Source organism: Oratosquilla oratoria, chromosome 10, assembly GCF_046742065.1.
Source record: "Oratosquilla oratoria isolate Oo_2021 chromosome 10, ASM4674206v1, whole genome shotgun sequence".
In the NCBI taxonomy this organism is placed as follows: domain Eukaryota; kingdom Metazoa; phylum Arthropoda; class Malacostraca; order Stomatopoda; family Squillidae; genus Oratosquilla; species Oratosquilla oratoria.
The window spans coordinates 69231458-69233221 of NC_134786.1; the positions used below are offsets into that span (position 1 = coordinate 69231458).

A 1764-nucleotide genomic window follows, 5' to 3' on the forward strand; every position below is an offset into this window, starting at 1 on the left:
GTCAAAAGATTGATAATGAAACAAACATCTTCTTTTCATTTCATTTTGGCTATTATTTCTAAAAAAGAATTGAGATGTACTTTGTGTTATAACTGTATATAATTCTTACTTTAGCTTTATTGATTTTTTCGATTAAAAATTTTGTATATATATATATATATATATATATATACATATATATATATATATATATATATATATATATATATATATATACATATATATATTGATAGTATACATATGCATATTTCATTAAAAGTGATGGCTAATTGTGCAGTTATTATTTTCTTAACGGTATATTTCATATGCATTACTACTTGCTCCCACAGTGAAGAACAGGTATGTAAACTTTAGTATAAAAAATATTATCATTCCACAATTCACCGGAGTAATTCTTATCCTGACCAGATAGAATGTCTCCAAAGCTACTGAAGAAGTGCCATGAACCCCAAATCGCGATATAGCACACATGACTACCTTTGGTGAAGTCATAAACCTCATTTTCAAAGGAACACAAGTCCATAGTAAGGCATATGCAAAATACCTTTAAGAAAATAATAATTGTACAATTAGCCTACACTTGTAATTATATATATATATATATTCATTTATGTATATATATACATATATATGTATATATGTGTATGTACATACAGTTAAGGCCGAAATTATTCATACCCTATGACAAATTTCAAATTCAGTGTCCTAATGTACAGAAATAAAGGATGAGTACATTTTGAACTCTAGCCCCTTATTGATTGGGTACAGGCACACCTTTGAAAGGAGTGGTGGCTTGATAATCATTATAACAATGGAGAATTTCTTCATCGTCAAATTTTAGGCCTGTTCACAATTATTCATACCCTGTTCTTTTTAAGTGCTTAGTGTCATTGCTGGAGTGAAGTTAATTGATCTTTTGAGTGTAACAACCATTCCTTGAACTATGTAATAATGTCTAGCCATTTCAAGCCCCAAAACTATAAATTAGGTGGACAGCAGGGCAGTCATTCTCATTTTCAAGTCAGCCACAGCAACGACACTATGGGAAAGAAAAAGGAACTTAGTGAAGATCTTAGATTGTGGATTGTGAATGCCCACAAGCAAGGGAAAGGGTATAAAAAGATTTCTAAGCAATTTGAAGCGCCTGTGGCCACGGTGCAGAGCATCATAAAGAAGTTTAAGAACTTTGGTAGGGTGAAAAACTTAACAGGCCGTGGACAAAAGGCAAATATGTCTGTCCAAGATGGAAGAAAACTGGTTCGAAAAGTTGCTGACAACCCTAGAATAACCAGCAAGGCCCTCCTGAGTGACCTGAAGAAGTCTAGGACGAACATTTCAAGGTCAACACTTAAGAGGACATTACACCGGGCCGGCCTTCGTGGATGCAGACCAAGGAAAACGCCACTCCTGACTGCCAAGCATAGAGCAGCTCGTTTAGCCTTTGCGAGGGCACATCTTGATAAATATCCAAGCTTTTGGAAGTCGGTTCTTTGGTCAGATGAAACTAAGATGGAACTTTTCGGGCACAGGGATGATGCTTTGTTTGGAGGAAGAAGCATCAAGGGTTCAATCCCAAAAACACCATCCCAAACGTCAAGCAAAGTGGTGGGAACATTAATCTTTGGGGTTGTTTCTCTGCCAGAGGACCAGGCAACATCGTTAAAGTCAATGGAATTATGAATAAGGAGCAATATGTTGAAATTCTGGAGAAAAACGTCATGCATTCTGCGGAATCACTTGGCCTCGAGCAAAATTGGATGTACC

The 1764-nt window shown here is 35.6% G+C and overlaps 1 protein-coding gene across 1 annotated transcript; it reads left to right on the forward strand.

Moving 5' to 3' along the window:
• Positions 1-1041: 1041 nt before the first annotated feature.
• LOC143028959 (uncharacterized) lies at positions 1042-1680 on the forward strand. Its single transcript, XM_076191309.1, has one exon. It carries the CDS (start codon positions 1042-1044, stop codon positions 1678-1680), a length of 639 nt encoding a protein of 212 aa, XP_076047424.1.
• Positions 1681-1764: the final 84 nt, after the last annotated feature.